Genomic DNA, 21,427 nt, shown 5'->3' on the forward strand with positions numbered 1-21,427 from the left:
TGATTCAAACAGTTTAGTAGTTAATTTGGCAACGTAATTGAATGTACACATAAGAAATCTATGTAGAGTGGTACAGATTATTTTGCCAAAATGATGGCAACTTATTTGTAATGATAAAATAGATAGGGAGAAATAATGCATTTTTCATCCCAAATTTCAGAAATGTAAATAGACTACCACTGCCCAAGTTTGCTTTTACATATTGCTGTGTTCATATTTCTATTCCAGGATGCAAACACAAGTAACTTCCATGCAATGATTATTAATGGCCATAACTAATCCAGATTCAAAAATCCAACTACAAAGGAGCCTGCAGTGATGTGACTCTTTTCCTCATCACTGTTTTCCCTTTCAAGTTTCCCTAATCAAGTTTCACTTGCATTTTATATTCTTTTTTAAAAATATTTATGTATTTGAAAGGTAGAACACATGCACAAGAGAGAGAAAGAGAGAGCAAACAAATGATCTTGCAACTGCTGGTTCACTCTCCAAATTGCTGCAATAGTCAGGGCTGGGCCAGGCTGAAACAAGGAGCCTGGAACTCCATTCCAGTCTCCCACATGGGTGGCAGGGGCCCAAGTACTTAGGCCTTCTCCCATTGTTTTCCTGGGCTCATTATCAGGGAGCTGGGTCAAAAGTGGAGCAGCTGGGATTCAGCCAGTACTCTGATGTGGGATGTCAGCATTGCAAGTGAAAGCTTGACTGGCCACGCCATAAAGCTGGCCCTCGTTGCATTTTGCATTGTAGCCATGAAACATAGATACACGTGTTCCTCTGCATGTGTATACACACGTATGTCTATATGGTGAGCTGGTCTGAGTGAAGGGTTCAGAACATAGACCCTTGTCGGCTCTACTAAGCGTTGATCATCTGTGCTGCAGAGTAGACTGGGCAGTGTTCCGGGTAGACTGGGGCTTTTGTGTCTTGTCACACCACTGTGCAGACTCATCAGCAGCCGTGCAGCCTCTGGCCCTCGTGTTGTTAGGAGAGAGGCCGCTGAGCGGAAGCTCCGCTTAGCCTGGTGCTGCCTACCTCATCGTGAGAGCAGCCCACTGCATCTCTGCCTGCTGTGGCCTTTTGCTAGAGGCCTCCTCTTCGTGAACCCTGGGTCTCTAGATTGCTTGCTTCTCCAGCTCTGTCATAGCAGCGCCCCTTTCTCACTGCCGAAACTTTGAACTCAGTCCATCCTGGCATAGTAGTCAAACGCCTCCTGGCTAGCCAGTCTCCAAGCTCTTTGTAACATCTTTCATGACACTGGGAAGAAATCAGTCAAGAGATGAACAGGGGTAACAGGTGCCTTTTTCTTCCCTCTCGACCAGTTTGTATGTTCTGAATGTTTTCCTTGAGCATTTTTTATTAGATGAACACACTTATTTGATGCATTAAATCTGGCAAAGAAAAATGTATGCAATAGCATAAAAGGAGTGGCATTCTCAGACTGCTTGAACACAGAGCGATGGTCAAAAATAGTGAATTGGGCCTGCGCCGTAGCTTAACAGGCTAATCCTCCGCCTTGCGGCGCCGGCACACCAGGTTCTAGTCCCGGTTGGGGCACCGGATTCTATCCCGGCTGCCCCTCTTCCAGGCCAGCTCTCTGCTATGGCCCGGGAGTGCAGTGGAGGATGGCCCAAGTGCTTGGGCCCTGCACCCGCATGGGAGACCAGGAGAAGCACCTGGCTCCTGGCTTCGGATCATTGCGATGCGCCGGCCGCAGCGGCCATTGGAGGGTGAACCAACGGCAAAGGAAGACCTTTCTCTCTGTCTCTCTCTCTCTCTCACTATCCACTCTGCCTGTCAAATAAATAAATAAATAAAATTTAAAAAAAATAGTGAATTGGAAAATGGATTCCAGGATTTCATGCAAAAAACATCGTGTACAGAGAAAGTTTAGGCTTCTAAATCCAGCACTAAATGTGCTTTTTTTCCTCCCAAGATTTATTTATTTAGTTGAAAGGCAGAGTTACAGAGGCAGAGACAAAGGGTCTTCTATCCTCTGGTTCATTTCTCAAGTAGCTGCAAGGCTGGAGCTGGCCAATCCAAAGCCTGGAGCTTCTTCCGGGTCTCCCATGCGGGTGCAGGGGCCCAAGGACTTGGGCCATCTTCTACTGCTTTCCCAGGCCATAGCAGAGAGCTGGATCGGAAGTGGAGCAGCCAAGCCTTGAACCAGTGCCCATATGGGATGTCGGCACTGCAGGCGGTGACTTTACCTGCTACGCCACAGCGCTGGCCCCTAAATATGCTTCTTTATACTCTTCAGCTTCTTCCAATCCTTTTTCGCTTTCTGGTATCTGCTGAAGGTCGGCATATGCAGCTTTCAGCCTGCGCTGACAATCTGGGATCACCATGCACCCCTCCTGCAGGATCTCCGCCTGCTTTTTAATGGCTTAATTTTCACCGTCTTCAGCTCTCATTTTTTCCGTCTTTGCCTCTTGTTGTTTTGCTTCTTTTTGTACACCACCTTTTCCTTGGCTTCACCAAGCCGGTCTTGATCTTGATGTGTCTCACATCAAGGTTCCGCTGTGGTCCTGGAGCACTGCTGGACTCTTCCAACATTGATAATTAGAAAAAAAATGAGTGAAGCACAACTTTTTATTTTTTCAGGAGAAGCAGCATCTTTTGTTTGATTCCTTTGCACTGACACTTTTCCATCATTCCAGGCCTTCTCATCACACATATGTGTCATTGCACTGTCCTCCTATTAAGGACTCCACGCCTACCCCCGCCTCTTTCCTTGATCTTAGGACTGTTATACTGGTTCTAGAAAAAAGTGTTTGCCATTTGACACCATCCTTAAAAATCTTCCATGTCTGTCTTCATATCTACTGAATAAATCCTAATTTCTCTAACACTCAGATCTTTCCGAATCTGGTTCCATAATTGCTGAGTTTACTCTCACTGCCATGAATATGCTTCTCCTGCCCATTTGGAATGATTGTGCTTGCACTCACAAATAATACTGTTACTAGGGACCAGCACTGTGGCGCAGTAGGCGACGCATCCACCTGTGGTGCTGGAATCCCATATGGGAGCCAGTTCGAGTCCCAGCTGCTCCTCTTCTGATCCAGCTCTCTGCGATGGCCTGGGAAAGCAATAGAAGATAGCCCAAGTGCCTGGGCCCCTGCACCTGTGTGAGAGACCCAGAGGAAGCTCCTGGCTACTGGCTTCGGATCTGCCCAGCTCCCACCACTGCAACGATTTGGAGAGTGAACCAGCGGATGGAGGACTTTTCTCTCTGTCCTTCTCTCTCTGTAACTCTGCCTCTCAAGTAAATAAATACTTTTTTTTTTAAATGATGTTACTGTTGCTGCTAAGCAAACTTTACCTTTGTTTACATGAATTCTCTTTTAGTCCTCACTTTACCTTGTTTTTTGGATTTATTTATTTATTTGAAGGCAGAGTTGCAGACAGAGAGGTTTTCCTTCTGCTGGTTCATGCCCCAGATAGCAGCAATGGCCGGAGCTGGGCCAACCTGAAGCCAGGAGCTTCTTCCAGGTCTCCCATGCAGGTGCAGGGGCCCAAGGACTTGGGCCATCTTCTACTGCTTTCCCAGGCCATAGCAGAGAGCTGGATCGGAAGTGGAGCAGCCAGGACTTGAACCAGTGCCCATATGGGATATCGGCACTGCAGGCAGCGGCTTTGCCTGCTATGCCGCAGCACCGGCCCCAGTCCTCACCATACTTTGAGGAGAATAGGAATGGGCAGGCTTTGTAGGGGATTTGTTTTTATTAGTTTCTAAGTAGAAGAGCAACTTTTTGTGCCTTTAAAGCCCCTCAGCTTGTGGAAGAGTTTGATTCCTAGTCCAGGAGGCCTACCTCTACATTTGGTACTTCCTCTCCAAATTAGTAGTTTCTCATAATTCTGCTTTTCAGCCTTCCGAGACGAAACAACAGACATGTCCCCTGAGTCCTAGGTAGAATAAGAGGCGCAATAGTAAAGCAGGGGCCACGGGAGAGCCAAGTATCTGGGGGAAGAGAGATGAATTTGCAGTATTGACACACTGGATGTTTCTGGTAGGATCTTGTGCATTTCTTTTATGAAAGGAGCCAGGTGAGGCTTACATAGATTTTGGGAGTCTCTCAAGTTGCTGTTGATTTGTAGTCATGTTGGATGGATCCATTATGAATGCTTCTCTCAGAATCTGCCTCCTGGCCCTGATGTGCTCTCCCTGGGCCAGGTGCTCTGGCGGGTCACCTTGCTTTTTGTTGTGCAACGTGCATGAAAATACAATGTTTGCTGTAGGGAAAGATAACAGGAGTGCATATACCCTCTGCCCTTTGTTTGAAGTGTAAGGCTTTGGGAATGGGACTGCGCTGGCTCCTTGAGCAACCTTGTATTCAAAGGCTACTGGTTGTACGTGCCTAAAGAAACAGGCACTGAAGTACTCCTCGCTCCTACAAATGCGTACCTTGCATCGTGGAAGTTGACTGGAGGGGGTAGTGCTTTTATTCCCTTTGTTTTTTGTTACCTACTGGAAAACAGTTTTGTTCACGTTGGAACAGATAGAAATGTACTGAATCTTCTGATTTGAACAAGGGCCCCAAAGTGGCAGGAAGAGAGATGGGTTTTCATGCGCAGTAGTTTCTGGGTGATCTGTCTTTAAACTTTGTATTTATTTGACATGCAGAGAGGAAGGAGAGAGAGAGACAGAGATCTTCTATCTGCTGATTAATTCCCCAGATGCCTGCATTAGCCAAGGGTGAACCAGGCCAAAGCCAGGAGCCTGGAATTCAGTCTGAGTCTGCCACATGGGTGGCAGGGTCCAAGTACTAGAGCCAGCACTGACTCCCAGAGCATGCATTAGCAGGAAACTGAAATTGGAGGCAGAGCTGGGACTTAAACTCAGGCACTCTGACACAACATGGGGGCATCCCGGGAAGCATCCTGCTGTACCAAATGCTACCTCTCAGGGTGCACATTAGCTGGAAGCTGGTTCAGAAGTGGAGCTGGGTCTTGGACCAGGCACTCCAATATGGGACTCAGGTATCTTAACCACTGGGCCAAACCCCCACCCCTGAATGATTTTTTTTTAAAGAAAAGGTTTATTTTATTTGAAAGATAGGGTGGCAGAGAGAGACAGAGACAGAAATAAAGAGATCTTCCAGTGGCCAAAGCCAGGGTCTCCCACATGAGTGGCAGGGACCCAAGCACTTGGGCCATCTTCTGCTGCCTTCCCAGGCACATTAGCAGGAAGCTAGATCGAAAGTGGAGCAGCTGGGACTCGACATGGTACTCCATTATAGGATGCCAGGGTCCCCCACTACACTATAACGCCTGTTCCCGTGGATGGTCTTTTAAAGGTTGCCTTAGCCTATACCCTGCCCCCACTAACCACTCCAAAAGAGGAAAGGAAACTACCCATCAGGTCTACATACAAATTTTTATCTATTTAAAAGTCAGTATAGGTCCTTGAAGGGACTTAATTACCCATTAAGGCGGGAAATGAAGTCACATCTAAAGAAATTAAAAAGGACTATTCACTACAAGGTTGGGGCTTTGACCGTGGCCTCTTCATCGATACTAAATGAGGCAACAGGCTATGTTTCTGCATTAACTGCATACTGCCTGTTTGCTGAGAAATTGACTCTTTGGTAGTGCTGGTTTTGCAGCTAGTTTGTTTTAGAAATGAAGCTTCAATTAATGCCTCTTTTGTATTCCGTGGAAACATCCCTGTGGAGAGAATAGATTGATCTGTGTGACCTTAAATAAGGTGAAGCCTGCCCTGGCAGTGAGTCACACAGACTGCCTGAAGGGACCTTGGGGTTGTCCCCGTCTCTCCCTTTTCAGATGAGGAAATTGAGGTCCAGTGTGGCAGAATGAATATTGCACATTGTGCAATTATGCATATCATGTCATGACTTTGACCAGTAGTTTAGATCCTAAACTGAACTCACAAAGTATTAATGTGATCTTCCATATGAATTTTAAATTGTAATCAGATGAAATGGATAAATGATCTTATCTACCCCAAACAGAAACACACACATCTTTATTTAATATACACTAATCCCAAGTGCAGGAGTCTAGTTTATCTTTAAATAAAACCAAGTCATACTTTTAGTGGGAAAACCATACTTTTACATGACTCCCAGAGTGCCCTGAGAAGTGTCTCCCCCCTTCCACCATGGCAGTCTTTGCAGTATTTTCTTTTGCAAACATTTGAAGGACTTTATTCTTTAGATGGAATCAAGGATACCAACTTTATATTCAGTATGCTTCACCTACACCTAGGGTGTCCAAATCTGTTTATTTTACATCTGTTTCCTGCCTCCTGTTGTATTCATGCATTCAAAATGAGTAACTGGCTTTTTCATCTGTCTTCTGTTTTCTATTCATATGACAAAAATGAATATCATCTATTCACAGTTGCTGTAATATAGAATGATATGGAAATGAGAATAAATTACAACCTCAACTGTTGAGAACAAGTATATGTATGTACCTCATATATAAATAATAAATCTTTCTAGAGTATCTGGAATAGTGAGTGGCAGACTGATTAAGTGCACAGTCCCTGAAGACCGACTGCGTGGGTCTAAATCCTAGCTCTGCTATTTGCTGTATGTGGGACCATGGGTACGTTTCCTAACCTTCCTGATCCCTAAGCATTTGAGCTAGTTGTGAGAATTAAGTGAGCCAGTGGAGACACAGCACTTAGGACCATGGCAGACACACAGGAGATGCCCACTGAATGCTAGCTATGATTATTTAAATGAAAGATAATCATCACTTGAGAATAAGTACCATGGGGCATCCTACCAAGATTAACAGTTTCTTTTATCTACAAGCAAATATCTGTAGATGAGGTTTGAGTTGTGAGATGCTGCTGTTCTGCAGATGTTGAAATGCTGTGTCAAGAGACATTGTCACAGAGTAGACAACATTCCCCAGGCCATTTGATCATGTTTTATATTTTCCATCCCTAAAATAACTCCTAAAAATCATACCTGCCTTATTTTTGCTTTTTTTTTTTTAATTTTCTGATCAAACTGTGGGCCCTTGGTTGCATAGATCACCTTGTTACATCATTTATGGACTGATGGATAGTCACTAGTAACTGCCGATTGGCATTCATAAGCAGAGGTAACCTTACTCAGAATTCAAAGTTAGACCCTTCATAGTCTAACTCAGCCCTCCACAAAGAAAGCTGTGAATGCTGAGAGACCTGAGCTCCTACTGGGCCTGCTCATGGGCAAATGATTAAAATTCCTGCACTTTTCAGGAATGATATTTTCTCAGAATATTACCTTCATTGTTTTGAGTTGATCATTGGTTTACAATTGCTGTTACTTTCAAAAATTACAAGCTGTGAGTTTAGCTTCACATTTAATTTGTTGTGCTTTGTTTCGTTAACTTCCCAGTGTGCGTTGACAAGTATTTTCTTTGCCAGTATTTTGAAGATGGTTTTGTGTTGCAGTGGAAACCTGTTTCGTTGGTACACTTACTGCTAAGGAAAAGCATGTGTCATTTCGCTTTCAGTCTTCTTTGGAAGTGGCGCTTCGTTGTGACCAAATCTATTGATTTTCCTTTCTCCTTATCACCTCCCCTCCCTCCCTCCCTCCCTCCGAAAAGTTAAGGTAGAACTACTAAGGGGAGAGAAATGTGTGTGTGTGTGCACACTGCACTCCTTTTTATACACCATGTCTTCTAATTCACAAGCAAACTTGCCCTCCACCCTCCCCAAATCATGGAAATAAGGAAGCATGAGTTCAACATTGACCATTTGTGTTTTTTTTCCATGTTTCTCTCAGGGTTGTAGGTTGGATTTTTTTTTTAATGGAAAGATCTTGCTACCAAAGATTATGTAAGGTGAGAAAAAGTACAAAATTTCCCCCTGGGACCTGCTTCTCTCTCCAAGGCCCTTAGCATGCCTTGATTCCCTGATCTAACAGCTAGGTGTTTTGATTTTGTTAGTTTTTTGGTTGGCATTTGGTAAAACATTGAAACCTTTTTTATTTATTTATTTATTTTTGGATAGGCAGAGTGGACAGTGAGAGAGAGAGAGAGACAGAGAGAAAGGTCTTCCTTTGCCGTTGGTTCACCCGCTAATGGCCGCCGTGGCCGGCGCACCGCGCTGATCTGAAGCCAGGAGCCAGGTGCTTCTCCTGGTCTCCCATGGGGTGAGGGCCCAAGCACTTGGGCCATCCTCCACTGCACTCCCGGGCCATAGCAGAGAGCTGGCCTGGAAGAGGGGCAACCGGGACAGAATCCGGCACCCCAACTGGGACTAGAACCCGGTGTGCCGGCACCGCAAGGCGGAGGATTAGCCTACTGAGCCACTGGCCAAAACCTTTTTATATTACCTCTTTTCTAAAGCGACATTGTCTTTCCGTACTCTAGAATTTACCGCAGTCGGCAGTCAGCACCCTGAGTTCAGGCAGATCCATGCAGTCATGTCCCAGCCACTGCTGTGACGACACATCACCCTGACAGTCCCTCATGCTTTATGGTCATGCTGCCGATTGCAGTTCTCTGGAGTTCCCAGCGCTGCTTTGCATTCCTGTAATGTTTGTGTTTTCCTGAACTGGATGTATGTACTTGTGGGAGGCACTAAGGGAAGAGTTAAGTTTATATTGTGTGCCTTTGCATATATCCTGATGCATACTTGAGAAAGCATGTTCCGTGATATCTAGTTATATAGTTGTGCCTGCCTAAGCAGATGTGAAACTTTCTGTTAAATAAGAACTCTGTAGCATAAATTAGTAACACTGAGTATACTCAGGGATTTGCATAGATTTAAAATTGTGCTTAGGTTCCCCAGGGCCATGGTGTTAATTGGTTTATTAGTCAGGTGGAGTGCAGAGCCTAAGGTCAGGACGTTGTCCTTGAACATGTAAATGAAGAGTGGCTAATCACCATGTGTTATTGTTTGGGCTGATTTTATCCTTAATGGGTGATTCAGAGTCCTGATTAATATTTAGAGCAGTAACCACTGGCCTCCAACCTGCTGGTTATCTTCAGAACTTTAAGTAAAATACGTGATTTCAACCCAAGACAGTAGTTACGGGAAGCCTTTTACTACTTCTGGTCTAAGGAAGACACTTGTTGACTTCTCAATCCTTACGTCAAACAAGAAAAGATCCTGGAAGCCTGGGGACTCATAAGCCCACTTTCATGGCTGCAAAAACACCTTGAGGCAGAGTGTATGAGGGGGCACTTGGGGGATGATGAAGAGGAAAGGGAGAACACCAGTTTTGTATCAGGCTTGTGGTTTTCTGAAGAAACTAATTGAGGGGAGCTCTTCGCTTGTTCCACCATTGATATTAATACCAAAAACATACAGCGTGAGCTCTGTGGTAGCAAGCCCTCAGAAGCAGTGTAGTTTTTTTCTTTCTTTCCCTTTTACTACTTCGCTGTACGTTGACCTGCACCTGTCAGAGACTGTAGCTCATGTATGCCATAGCATCTAATGGCATGAAGGACTCGTCATGGCAACGGTAAGGGGGAAGGTCGGCGTCAGAGAAGATGCCACTGTGTATTCACTTAGAAGGTACCAAAGGGTATTCACTTAGACCTTCACAGGACTCTCAGTAGATCCGCTTAGAACCCAGTTCAGGATTTAGTACCTGGGCGTGCTCCTCAGTAATGCTCCTTACTTAAAGATGAGAGACTCTAGCACTCCCAAATTAAAGATTCCAAAGATACTGGCCTCCATTTGTAAAGACTTTCTAAGCACACATATCTTAGGATTAAAATGATAATCTTGAGCTGCTTCCTTAACCTCTTTGGGCCTTTCCTCACCTGTAACATAAAACAGAATTATCTCAAGAATTACTTATCCCCAAGTTTCTTTGATTCCATGCTAAATATCATAAAAGTAGAAAGCCAAGTGGATTAATGTGCTTCTTTCAAAGCTCATCCCCTGTCAGCAAAGTCTTACCTGATCTTCTTGTAACAGAACTAGAAGATGCGGAAAACAATCTTGTACACAGAGTGGGGCCTTTCATATGAGGCAGCCCGTTTACTGAACAGAAGCAGCATACACTAAGAACAAGAAGAAACACTGTGTGGAACCTCCTACAAATGATCCCTTGTGCTCCTGCCCTATAGTTTGCTCAGCAATTTGAAGGAAAAATACAAGTATCGGTACCTAAGAGGATCAAAATGTCACCTTCCTTCTGTTTTATGTGTTACATGCAGGTTTTGAATAGTTTTATGGAGATTATTTTGTATCACTCATTTGATTTTCATACAAACTGGGATTGTTTGGAAGAAGAGTCATTAATATTCTTTACAACTTGTTCTTGTTCCTCCTCTTATGTAAAATATTCCACTGATGCCCTTGGTAGATTTAGAAGTTATTAAAGAAATTGTACTAACGGCTCAGGGAACATTCAGGAACTGCCCGTCCTACTCCGTCTGACACTGACTAGCCATTCTCCTTGTAGTTTTAAATCTTTGTGTACAGACGATGATTCACAAAACAGTTTGGCTAAATTTAAATTCAGCAAATCTTTCCAAATGCTAAGGCCTATTACAATCAGGACCAGAAAGGTTGATCTGCTGGCTATTAATGCCATTACCTATTAACAATGGCAGTGGCATTGAAATGGTTATTTGGATTTATGAACAGTACATTTTACTAGTGAAAATGACAAATAAGAATAGCCAGGAAGAAGAGATTAACCTTTTAAAAAATCTGTGGTTTGCCCCCCAGTGTTGTTCATAAATTTACCTTTTTCTGTCAATAAGAATGTTTGGAAATTCTATTCATGCATATGCGTGTGCATGCATTCGATATTTGTATATTTCGTTATTTTTCTTTTAAATGGGCAGGAACTCTACACTAAACAAAATTAAAACTTACACACACACACACAAGCCGACCTGCTCTTACATTGTTGGCATAATTATTTTCCATGATTTGATCAATGTCTGGGACTATTCATCTTGACATACATTGCTTAGATTTGGCTGTTTGAGAGGCAACCTGATTTCAAAGCAGGGTCTACAATTTTAGAATGTTGCCTTGTGACTTTCAGTTTGGGTATTTTGGTATTTGTTGTTGTTGTTGTTGTCGTCGGACTATTCTGTTCTCTCTGTGCACAGTAGGCGAGCCAGTGTGGCATTTCGCTGCCTGTCAGCAGTTGAGCAGGCCTACCATAGATCCCCATTTATGTGTAGTGCAGGACAGCTGCCTGCCTCTTTCCTGCTCTGCAGGGCTTCCAGAGAAGTCGGCTGTGTAGTCCACAGTGATGAACCAGTGTTAGTCCCTTAGTTTTGACAAATGCACCATGGTTATTTAAGATGTTAACGTTAGAACGGGGGGATCTAATGTCTTGGCACTACTGACACTTTGGCCCGGATAATTCTAATTCTTTGTTTTGGGGAACTGGCCTGTGTAGTGTGCAATGTTTAGAAAGAGCCTGGTTCCTGTCTGCTAGGTGCTGAGAGTGCACATGCTCCCATCCTCCAGTGAAGACAAGCAGAAGGTCTCCAAACACTGCCAGCATCATGCCGGGTTGAGAACCACTGACCAGAGCAATGCTACCTGTCTCTGAGGTCCCTTTTTTTGTGTGTATTCCTATGTTTTAAGCCAGGTCATTCTGAACATCCCTTTTAAGTCTGGACAATGTCTCTTAACCTTTTATGTGTGACATCATCACAGACAAACCAATAGACAGTTATATAAAACTGCTTAAAAGTAAACTTGGGGCAGTTTGAGAAGGTGCTTATTTTGTTTTATACTCCTCAATCGTTACAAGTTTAATTTTTTTGCTCTTTGGGATGACTAGGTAGAGTTTTTTGTTTTGTTTTCATGTGGATCTTTTTATTTTTGAAGATTTACTTATTATTTGAAAGAGTTACAGAGGGATGGGGAGAGGGGGAGAGAGAGAGAGAGATCTTCCATCCATTGGTTCATTCCCCAGATGACTGCAACGGCCAGGGTTGGGCCAGGCTGAAGCCAGGAGCTTCATCAATGCCTGTCATGTGAGTGCAGGGGCCCAAGTACATGGGCCATTCTCTACAGTTTTCCCCGGCACGTACAGCAGGGACTGAACTGGCACCCATATGGGATGCCGGCTCCTTCCTTCCATTTATCATCATCACACTCCTGCTTAATTCCCACTCACCATTCAGTTCAACAAGCCTTTACTGAGGATCCAGAATCATACTTCTTGCCTTTAAATAACCTTCCATTTAGGAAAGAAGCAAAGGAAATATAGTCAAGGATTGTTTCCGGAGAGGTAATTCCTTGTTTTTATCTGAGTTACTGAGCACAATCTCTTGCATAATTCTTACTTCTTTATATCCTAATTATTTCAGTTCATTAAATGTCAGCAGGGTTTTTGCCTACTTCACGATTGAGATGCCAGTTGACTTCTCTTAAAAATATGACGTATATGTCTCCGGTGGGTGAGCTACAGGGCTTGGGGGGAAATATTCCAGTTACATTCTTTCTGTAGCCATGAGTTGTTACTGCTAACCTGGGAGAAAACTGAGAAACAGGTTGATCCCTTGGCAGCCAGTTGGCCTTTGATTGCCCCTGGGTTTATGGAATGTACAACATCAGAGAAACCCAAAGGTTGCTCTGAACCCTGGCCAGTCTCCCACTTCCACACTTTCCATGAAATGACCTTCGGATTTATTATATTGGTAATTAAATTTCTTCAGATCCAAGCTATTGTGATGTCTTTAGCTGTCTTTGTACCTTGTGACGTTTGTATAAAGATGACATTTATATCAGGCCTCTCTGTGATGTGCTGTGAGAGCAGCAGGAATGGCAGCTGCCTCCTTCCTCAGCCTCCATGCTGTGGACAGTCGTTGAGAGGTGAGGACCAACAGAAAAGGATGGTGTTTTCAAACTGTGGCTGCCTTAATGGAAGGAGCTGCGGTAGTGTTCCCTTTGGGGTACCAGCCATAGGAGGGCAAAAGCGAGGTGCTGTGCAAACAAAAGCAAAGACAAAGCCAAGAAAACCCAGGGCAAAGTGCCTTTCTAAGAGATTTTGCTTAAATGGCTTGAAACTGGCAATGAAGCGTGTAGGCAAGGTCGTCCTTGATACCGAGAGAAGAGTCTATCTGTGAACTGTAAGTATGTCAACGAATAGACTACAAAGATCATGTCAGTGCCAGAAATGCCATCACACTGTCTTCCAGCTGTCTCAGTCTATCCCTATATGTTTTTGCTAGAGTGATCAAAATGTAATTTTAGCTGAGTTTTAGTTTTAGTTCTGTTAGATCTTTATGGATACTTTGCTGGTTTTTAATTCGTTCCTTCTTTATTGCCGGATAAAAGGAGAGGGAATATACCACTAGGATACAGAATGGTGTGTCATAAAAATGAAGGATTGAAACAGAGCAAGAAAGTAAATCCCCATATCTTGTGTTCAGTACTGTCACTTGGCATAGGCGAGCAGTTTTAAAAGAGCCAAAATGATGGATCTTGGATCTTAGGCGCTAGAGAGAAACTTGAAAATTTCCAACCTTTAAGCACCAGAGCATCTATAGTATTTTGAAAGAAGAGAACATGCTACAGCCTCCCTTGGTAATTCACACTAATGCTTTAACAACGTTCAGCATCAGGAAATTCTTCCGAACGAGTTACAGCCTAAATTCTTCATGCTGCTTAAGCCTGTTTCTTCTTGTTGTGTTCTCAGTGGAGGGACTGAACAGCTGGTCACAGGCCCCTATGCAAGAGCCATTCACGTAATTGAAAACAGTTATTAAATGGCCCCTTCAACCACTCTTTCTTGCTCATTCTCTCTCTCTTTTCATGGCTAAATCATCCCAATTCCCTTAAGCTGTTCCTCAGGTCTTTCAAACCCGTTAATTATCGTTGTGCCTCTCTGCTAAGGCTGCTCTAAGTTCTAGCTCAGTTGTAGCCACCAGAATTAGACACTTGTTTCCTAAGGATTCCAACAGCAGTGAGGGAAATGAGCTAATTTCCTTATGCTGCACTTTTTATACCTTTAGAAATGTATCCCAGACACACAGCTTCCTTCTTTTATGTTGTACACCTACATGGGTTGCTAACTCATAGTCACATTTTCTGGCTTTCAGAGTGGACAGAAACTGGTGTAACTTTCTATATTAACTAGGAATTCCTCTTCTGCAGCATGCATTTTAATCCCTTATTAAACAGTCATTTAAACATCAGTTAGGAAATATAATATATATATATCTCAATTTGGAATAAGCACCAATAAACTCATTTTATAACTTTTTTATTTGAAAGGCAGAGAGAGAGAGAGAGAGAGAAAGATCAGTTTCTTCGATCTACATGTTCACTCCCCAAATGCACGCAACAGCTGGAGCTGGGCCATGGCCCAAGCCAGGAGCCAGGAACTCCATCCAGGTCTCCTAGCAGGAAGCTGCGTTGAAAGGGGAGGTGGGATTCTGTTGCAGGTACTCCAAATGGGATGTGGGCATCTCAAGCCAGCTGAATTAGTAATGCTTTTCAAATTATTGCCTTGCTATCAAGGTTTATCTGCTGGCTAGAAAGGATTATTTTGTTAATGTCGGTTTCTAGACCAGTAGAGCAAGAGATTGTTATGGTGCACACTGTAGCTGAACACTTAAAATTCTTTTGACAAAGCTTCTCATTGTCCTTGTCTACAGCCATAGAGAAACATGTGCAGCAGAGGCTAGGTGAGCATAGAACTGGGAGAAGTCATAGTTCAACAGCCACAGAGGACTGGATCGTGGATTTGTGTTGACCTCAGGTGCAGGCTGCAGTGGTATGGCTCATATTTGACCTTGGCCTATTTCATATTTTCACCAGTGGCTTTTTGATGTGAAGCCAGAATGTATATTCTAAAATGTAAACATTACCCACAGTGGGGAAGAATGGCTAATTCATTGGTTATAAGAGGATTCTTAAAGATGTTGATGGGATTTTGCAGTTAGCTCAACCTGATAGGAAAGTCCTTGACATAGCAAAAAAAAAAAAAAAATCCCAATTGGATAAGAGCCAACAACAGTACTTCCCATAATGCCCAATATGGCATTAATACCTTCTACTGTTCACAGACATTGTAAGTTAAAAAAGGGTAAAGGTCTTGGGATCCATGACTAGTAAGTGTAGAAACTGAAGTGTCAAACAAAGTCGAACATGTTCCTTTACTAATGGCCTTCTTTGCTTTTAATATAACGTGTGTTAAGAATTTTAAGAGGTGGCTGTGATGTGCATGTTTCCATGATTAATTTGACCTTATTTTCATGAAGTGTTTTGCTAGATGATTGATCAGCTAGACACACTAGAAAACACTGATCCAGAGATGTTAGTGGAGTAAAAACCACATGTGAGCCTACAAAAGGAAGTAATCTAAGTACACTGTTCTGAGAAATTGAGGTACCACTCCCAGTAGATCATATTTAGAGATTAGTTTTCTAAGGACAACAGCAATTGAGAAAGAAATGTGAGAAAGAAATGAACAGGGATGAATAGGCATGAACAGAGGTGGGTGTTACAGTGCAGAAGGTTAAGCTGCACTGGGGATGCCCACATCCCATATCAGAGTGCCTGTTTTGAGTCGTGGCTACTCCACTTCTGATCTAGCTTCCTGCTGATGTGCCAGGGAGGGCAGTAAGTGATGACTGAAGTGCTTGGGTCCCTGCCACACACGTGGCCTGGCCCAGTACTGGCTGTTGCGTGCATTTGGAAAGTGAACCAGTAGATGGAATATTCTCTGTCTGTACACCCACCTACCTACCCCCAATCACTGTGCCTTTCAAGGAAATCAATCTTACAAAAAAAAGCATGAACAGACATGACAGCTCTGGTAAAATTTCTACAGAGTTGTGCCACAGCTGAGAACTTCTGTGTTTCTGGTCAGATACATAATGAGTATACTGATAACAATAGCAAACATGGGTCTTGCCATGTGCTGGACACTGTTCCAAGTCCCTTTCATTTGTTAACTCACATAATCTTAAAAGAACACTCTGAGGTATGACTATTAACATTTCCATTTCACAGCAGAGGAAAATTAAGACACAGATAAAATTGTTTTACCAAGGTCACTGCCAGTAAGTGGCAGAGTAGGGTATGAACTCTAGTGGTTTGACTCTGGGGCCTCTGCTCCCATCTGCTATGCTGGTGCACTTGACCCCAGTGTGATAAAGCACTTCTGACAGGGGCACCTGTACACAAATGGTCAAGATCACCCTTCAAGGATGTCTGCCCTCTCACGTGGAGGATGTTGAGAGAGTGGCTCAAAGAGCACACTGGCGCTGGCTAGCAGTTGGGGCTTACAGCCTTACAGTCTTACAGCCCTGTGGTGCCATTCCAGAAGGAAGAATTGACTTGCACGGTCCCTTTCAACTTCGGGTTCTATAATTCCTTTAAAAACAACAACAACAACAAAACAGGTTCCATAAAGTACCTCTGTGATAGCATCCTACACAGAGAAAAGTGTTCAACAAAAGCTTTGATTGGTTGTTTGAATTGCTACTATTTTGCAGTTAGGAAATCCAAGGTTAAGCAGCTCATTATAATGTTGTTAAATTTATAATTAAGGGTAACAACTGGAGTAGTGCTCAAGTGGTCAGTGTTGCAAGGCAAATGACCTCTCATTCCAAACCCTACTGCCTTCTTGTCTGCAGTGTTCATAGACCTTTATTAGCAAACCACATTCCAAGAGAAAGAAGCAGTATGGGTTTGCAGCTCAGATGCTCAATACCTGTATGATACTAAGTATCCCATGTCTCATACTAAGTTTCTGTTGATGGTGGAGTAAATAGTGTTTCTTAGTTCTTGGCAAAAGTCAGGGTATCCTCAAAAATATATATATTTTAGGGGATGCGTGAGAATCTTGTATCAGCCACACCCCCTGCCTTGCTTTTTTTTTTTTAAGATTTATTTACTTATTTGAAAGTCAGTTATACAGAGAGAGAAGGAGATGCAGAGAAAGAGAGAGAGGTCTCCCATCCACTCGTTCACTCCCAAGATGGCCGCAACAGCTGGAGCTGCACCGATCTGAAGCCAGGAGCTTTCTCTGGGTCTTCCCACACAGGTTCAGGGTCCCAAGGACTTGATCCATCTTCTACTACTTTCCCGGGCCATGGCAGAGAGCCCAATCAGAAGTGGAGTAGCCAGGACTTAAGACAGCACCTATATGGGATGCTGGCACTGCAGGTGGTGGCTTTACCCGCTACGCCACAGCGCTGGCCCCAGAAAGTATTTTTAAGGTCAATGTAGTATATACTAAATAAATAAATAAGCACACACAGAGTCAGGTAAATGAAAACCAGCAGAAATACAAGATCACAGAAGCAAGACGCACAGTAAATTCACATTTTAAAATTATGAGACAGATTTTTTAGAGCTGCATTTATATTGTTAGAAAAATAAGAGATACCACTGAAAATTATGAGAATCACCCACTTTAGAAGTGACTTTAAAAATGACTGAACGGGGGCCGATGCTGTGGTGTAGCAGGTAAGGCCACCACCACCTTCATTGCCGGCATCCCATAAAGGCACTGATTTGGAGTCCTGGCTTCCACTTCCAATCCAGCTCTCTGCTATGGCCTGGGAATGCTTGGTGCCCTGCACCCACGTGGGAGACCCGGAAGAAGCTCCTGGCTCCTGGCTTTGGCCATATGGGAAGTGAACCAGCCAATGCAAGACCTCTCTCTATGCCTCTACCTCTGCTACTCTGTAACTCTGCCTTTCAAACAAATAAAGAAATCTTTAAAAAATGTGACTAAACAGACTTTCTCATTATTAAAAAGTATGATAACCAAAAAAACTTACTTTGAAAGGCAGGGAGACACGCACACACACAGATCTTCAGTGTGTTGGTTTACTTCTCCAAATGCCTGCAATAGCTAGGGCTGGCCGGCCAGGCTGAAGCTCAGAGCTGGAGACTCAATCCAAGTCTCCTCCACAGGTGGCAGGGGCCCATGAGCCAATACTTGCCGCCTCCTAGGGTGCAGATTAGTAGGAAGCTGGAATCAGGAGTGGAGCTGGGACTTGAACCCGGGCACTCCAATATGAGATGTGGGCGTCCAGGGCAGTACCTTCCAATCGGCCCAGAGCCGGCCATTTCGGGAGTGAACCAGTGGATGGAAGCTCACTCGCTCGCTCACTCTCTCTCTCTCTCTCCCTCTCTCTCTGTAACTCTGCCTTTCAAATAATATAAGTAAATCTTAGAAAAAAGAAGCCCAAGGAATCCTAAGCAATAATGTAAAGTGAACCCTAGAAACAGAATACAAGACAGAAAAAGGACAGATTACCTTCAAAAGAGCAAACAGCTTTGCTACTGACTTACCTGCACTAGCAAACAAGAAAGTAAGAGAAAAGTAGAATATTTCATTGTGATAAAACAAAAGAAAAACAAGCAAAGGCCAAAAGCCTTTTCATCTAAAATTCTAGGCCCAGTAAAAATAGCTTTAAAAGGAATAGGAATTTTAAAAAAAGGTATTTTCATGGGGGCCAGAATTGTGGTACAGAGGGTTAAGCCACTGTCTACAACACTGGCATTGCATGTGAGCACTGGTTTGAGTCTCAGCTGCTCCACTTTCAATCCACCTCCCTGCTAATGCACCTAGGAAAGCAGTGGATGATGACCCAACTGCTTGGGCACCTTCCACCCCATAAGGAGACCTGCATAGGGTTTCCGGCTCCTGACTTCGTCCAGGCCGAGCCCTGGCCTTTGCAGCTGTTGGGTAAGTGAAGCAGTGGCTGGAAGAGATACTCTCTCCACCCCAACCCCAGAACTCTGTAACTCTGCCTTTCAAATAAATAAAATAAATCTTAAAAAAAATTGGACAAACAAAACTTGGAAAATTTGCCACCAACAGACACCTACTATTCTAGACCGAACTGTTCTCAGATGGAAGATTTGAGTAAAAAAAAGCAATAAACAGAAAAAAACACAAAAATGTCAATATATGGATCAATGTATCTAAAAAGATAAAAAATTAAATTGTAATCTTGGGGCCAGTGCTGTGGCATAGCGGGTAGAGCCGCTGCCCTCAGTGCCGGCATCCCATATGGGCGCCGGTTTGAATCTTGGCTGCTCCACTTCTGATCTAGCTCTCTACTGAGGCCTGGGAAAACAGTAGAAGACGGCCCAAGTCCTTGGGCCCCTGCACCCACGTGGGAGACCTGGAGGAAGCTCCTGGCTCCTGATTGGCACAGCTCCAGTATTGCAGTCATCTTGGGAGTGAACCAGCACATGGAAGACCTCTCTCCCCTCCCCTCCTCTTCCCTCCCCTCCCTCCCTCCCTCCCTGCCTCTCTTTCTCTCTGCCTTTGCTTCTTGGTAACTCTGCCTTTCAAATAAATACATATTTTTTAAAAAATGTAATCTTACAAAGTTGAGAAGAACATACAATAATAATTTATGACTAAAGTTGTATGTAAGCCAGATGAAGGCAAATATTTCAAAGGATTTTTTTTCCACTTTATTTGAAAGCTGCAGAGACAGAAGAAGTATTTGATCTATTGGTTCACTTCCCAAATGTGTGCATGCAGCAGCCAAGGCTGGGCCCGGTAGAAGTCAGGAACCAGGAACCGCATCTGGGTCTCCCACCTCGGTGGCAGGGACACAAATACTTGGGCCGTCACCAGCTGCCTGCCGGGGGGTGCATCAGCAGGAAGCTACAATAGGAAGTGGAGCCAAGACTCAAAGGCAGACACACTCCCATACAGATGCAGGTGTCCCGAGCATCAACTTAACTGCAGCTGCAAATGCCCACTCCTGGAGCTTTGTAAGATCATTGTACTGTCTGTGATGCATAGTATTTACTGAGTTGAAACTTTAAAGAATAGAGGGAGAGACAGAAACAACAAGGCACCATGCAAATAGTGCAAGGCCAGGAGATTTGGATCCTGATAGCAACTCTCCTGCTAGTTAGTTCTGTTGTCTGTAAAATATGCCTTTGGAACCAGATGAATTTGGAAGCCTCTGTTTATGATTCCATGAAAAGTAGATTCCCTAGAATAAAAGGAATCAATAGTTTCCAAGTTGAGTTTTTTTTTTCTCCTTGAAATTTTATCAGTAAAATTTTATTTCTGGCTAACTTTTATGTATTTGTTCAAAAACTGGAGGTAAATATAGTTCACTGAGGTGTGGATTTTGTTTTATGGTCCTGTCTGTTGAATTTGTTTTTGTTATCTTGTCATCTAGTAACCAGGAAGGGTAATGGCAGTTTATTGAAGCCTTAGGGGCAGGTGGCTCTTGTGGATGTTAAGGAGACATTTGCAGAAGGGTGCTTTGAACAATAGGCCACCCTGTGCACCTATGGTTCTTTATTTTTCTTCTAACTTAGTACTTCAACCATCGTCTTTACTCTCTCCCCCTGCTCTGACCTTGTTTCTCTCCCTCCCTGTCTTTGCAGGCCAATAATAAGCCCGAGATTGAAGCAGCCCTTTTCCTGGACTGGATGAGACTGGAACCCCAGTCCATGGTGTGGCTGCCTGTCCTGCACAGAGTGGCTGCTGCGGAAACTGCCAAGCATCAGGCCAAGTGTAACATCTGCAAGGAGTGTCCGATCATTGGATTCAGGTATTAGGAACCAAACCAAAGGCACTCTCTCCCCCCACCCCCCTTGTCATCTCTCACCTTTGTGTGATTCGATCCTTCATCTCCTGTGCCAGTCGTTGCTAGTTTGTTCCTCTCCAAAGTCGGAGGGAAGTGGGTCTGACTGGGCCATCCATCATCCCTGGCACTCCTCTGGTCGCTGAGGTATTTTGGTGGGTCTGACTCACTAGGCAGGTGTCTCCTTCCACCTTCACTCTTCAGAGCCCCATTTTTGGTTGAACAGGACTGAGCGCCTGGGTCTACAGAGCTGTTTGTGTGTCCAAGGCATGCAGATGAACTGTACCGCCTCCTTTCTGGAACCAAAATATTTTTACCATCTATTTCTTTTTCCATGGGCCTTTCTGTTTATAGAAACTCTCCAAGAATCAGTTATAAAACTAAGAGAGTATTCTCTTTTTGGAGGAACCATCATGGTAGCTCAGTGTCTTATTTCCTTTGCATCACGTTTCCCCCCCTTAAGTAACTGGAATTGAATCAAGTATCCTAGAACTTACATCTTTATCTGTGAATTTCATCAAATGTTTAGCATAGTGTCCTGGTGAACTTCAAAAGGAATGAAAAGTATGCTAGTAAATCAAAGATTCATAAAGGAGCTAAAAAAGTACTTTCCTTATAAATTTAGAAATGAAAGACAGGGGCGTACCCGCTGCCCAGTTCTACTTCTGATCCAGTTTCCTGCTAAAGCACATGTTGGGAAGCAGCAGGTGATGGCTCAAGGACTTGGATCCCTGCCACCCATGTGGGAGACTCTGGCTCCTGGCTTTGGCCTGACCCAGGCCTCACTGTTTTGGCTATTTGGGAAGTGAACCAGCATATGGAAGATACTCATTCTCTCTCATTCTCTTTCTCTTTCTCTCTCTCTCTCTCTCTCTCTCTCTCTCTCTGTCTCTCTCTCTGTCACTCTGCCTTTCAAATAAATAAATAAGCATTTCTTTTAAAG

At 43.7% G+C, this 21,427-nt stretch overlaps 1 protein-coding gene across 13 annotated transcripts in view; it reads left to right on the forward strand.

Moving 5' to 3' along the window:
• Window positions 1-21,427, forward strand: part of DMD (dystrophin) — a 2,142,101-nt gene that overhangs the window by 2,057,699 nt on the left and 62,975 nt on the right. For all 13 annotated transcript variants that reach the window (XM_062183372.1, XM_062183374.1, XM_062183379.1 and 10 more), the window contains one exon: window positions 20,285-20,451. In XM_062183372.1, the coding sequence (XP_062039356.1) occupies window positions 20,285-20,451 (167 nt within the window). The remainder of the gene's footprint in view (window positions 1-20,284; window positions 20,452-21,427) is intronic.

The sequence above is a fragment of the Lepus europaeus genome, chromosome X (genome assembly GCF_033115175.1).
Source record: "Lepus europaeus isolate LE1 chromosome X, mLepTim1.pri, whole genome shotgun sequence".
NCBI lineage: Eukaryota > Metazoa > Chordata > Mammalia > Lagomorpha > Leporidae > Lepus > Lepus europaeus.